The 1,401-nt window shown below is 33.6% G+C and overlaps 1 protein-coding gene across 1 annotated transcript in view; it reads left to right on the top strand.

Moving 5' to 3' along the window:
* Positions 1–275: 275 nt before the first annotated feature.
* Positions 276–1,401, top strand: part of LOC137619864 (protein FAM200C-like) — an 8,900-nt gene continuing 7,774 nt past the window's right edge. Inside the window, exon 1 of the mRNA XM_068350154.1 lies at positions 276–299. Coding sequence (XP_068206255.1) covers positions 276–299 — 24 coding nt within the window. The remainder of the gene's footprint in view (positions 300–1,401) is intronic.

Below are 1,401 nucleotides of genomic sequence, written 5' to 3'. Positions count from 1 at the left end.
GTGTGTGTGTGTGTGTGTGTGTGTGTGTGTGTGTGGGTTTGTGTATACATATATACACACTATATATATATACATATATATATATATATATATATATATATATATATATATATATATATATATATATATATATATATATATATATATATATATATGTGTGTGTGTGTGTGTGTGTGTGTGTGTGGGTGGGTGTGGGTGTATGTGTGTGTTTGTGTTTTCAAAAAGGCCTATAAAAGTAACACTGGAAATATAAATAAATCATTATATTCCCGCCAATGAACATCGGCCCTCTCCAGGATGTAAAGTAAAAATGAGGAATACAGTGGAGAGTGATGGTTTATATAGGAAAGCAAAATGGTGTTTGCAATTGTTCTACAGTTGTTATAATTGCTTGAAGGATCAGCCAAATTTAATTACATCCAGATGCGTCTTCGTATTGTTGAGCCGCTCAGAGCATTCCTTGACCTCTGATGCATATCCGGTGGTCGGTCCCCATGGATTAACCTCTTAATGATAGGGTTGAGAAGAGTATTGTCCACTCTGTCAGCTTTCCATTGGCCGCCGGATAGGTTCATTGTGTTTGATTGATTTATGATGGCTGATTCCAGGATTTTCTTTCTGTAAAAAGCAAAGAGGACTCACTCCAGTTAATCTGGTGCCCTAAATCTTTAAGGTGAACGAAAATCCCCGAGTTTTCATAGCCACACCTAACAGTTCTTTTGTGTTCGGAAAATCTTTGAAAAAATTAACGGTCCGTTTGCCCAACGTAGACTTTTTCACAATCCCTACATGGTAATTTATAAATTCCGGATTCTATATATTTTATTTTGATAAAAATTAATAAAGGCGCTTCCTATGGTCTTGGGATATGAAAAAAAAAACAAAGCGGTTCCCAGTTTTGATATTATTTGCTATATTTTTAATACCTTCTATATATGGGAGTTTTTTCTTATTTTTAAAATCTGTTTGGTTAGTAGAATCATGATCTTTATAATATATCGTGTTGGCTTTGCTGATGACCTTTTCTATGATGTACTTCGGGTAGAATAGCTGGGCGAGTTGTTTACGAATGATTTCAAATTCTTTACTTAGGTAGGCTCGGGAACAGATTATCAAGCCTCTAAGAAATAAATTAAAAGCTACTCCGATTTTTACAAAAATGTCGTGATAACTAAAGAAACGAATGTAGGAAATAGCGAAAGTTGGTTTTCTATACACAGTGAAATTGTACCCTGACGATTCCCTTATAATTTGAATGTCCAAAAAAGCTAATTTTCTATCTTTTTCCCATTCAGTTTAAAATTTTATGCTAGCAACTAAGGAATTTAGATTATTGAGAAATATATTAAAATCTCCCCAGCTATCATCTCATTATGTGAAAATGTCATCAACATAGTATTG

The sequence above is a fragment of the Palaemon carinicauda genome, chromosome 26, assembly GCF_036898095.1.
Source record: "Palaemon carinicauda isolate YSFRI2023 chromosome 26, ASM3689809v2, whole genome shotgun sequence".
NCBI lineage: Eukaryota > Metazoa > Arthropoda > Malacostraca > Decapoda > Palaemonidae > Palaemon > Palaemon carinicauda.
This window is presented reverse-complemented; position numbering and strand designations above follow the sequence as displayed.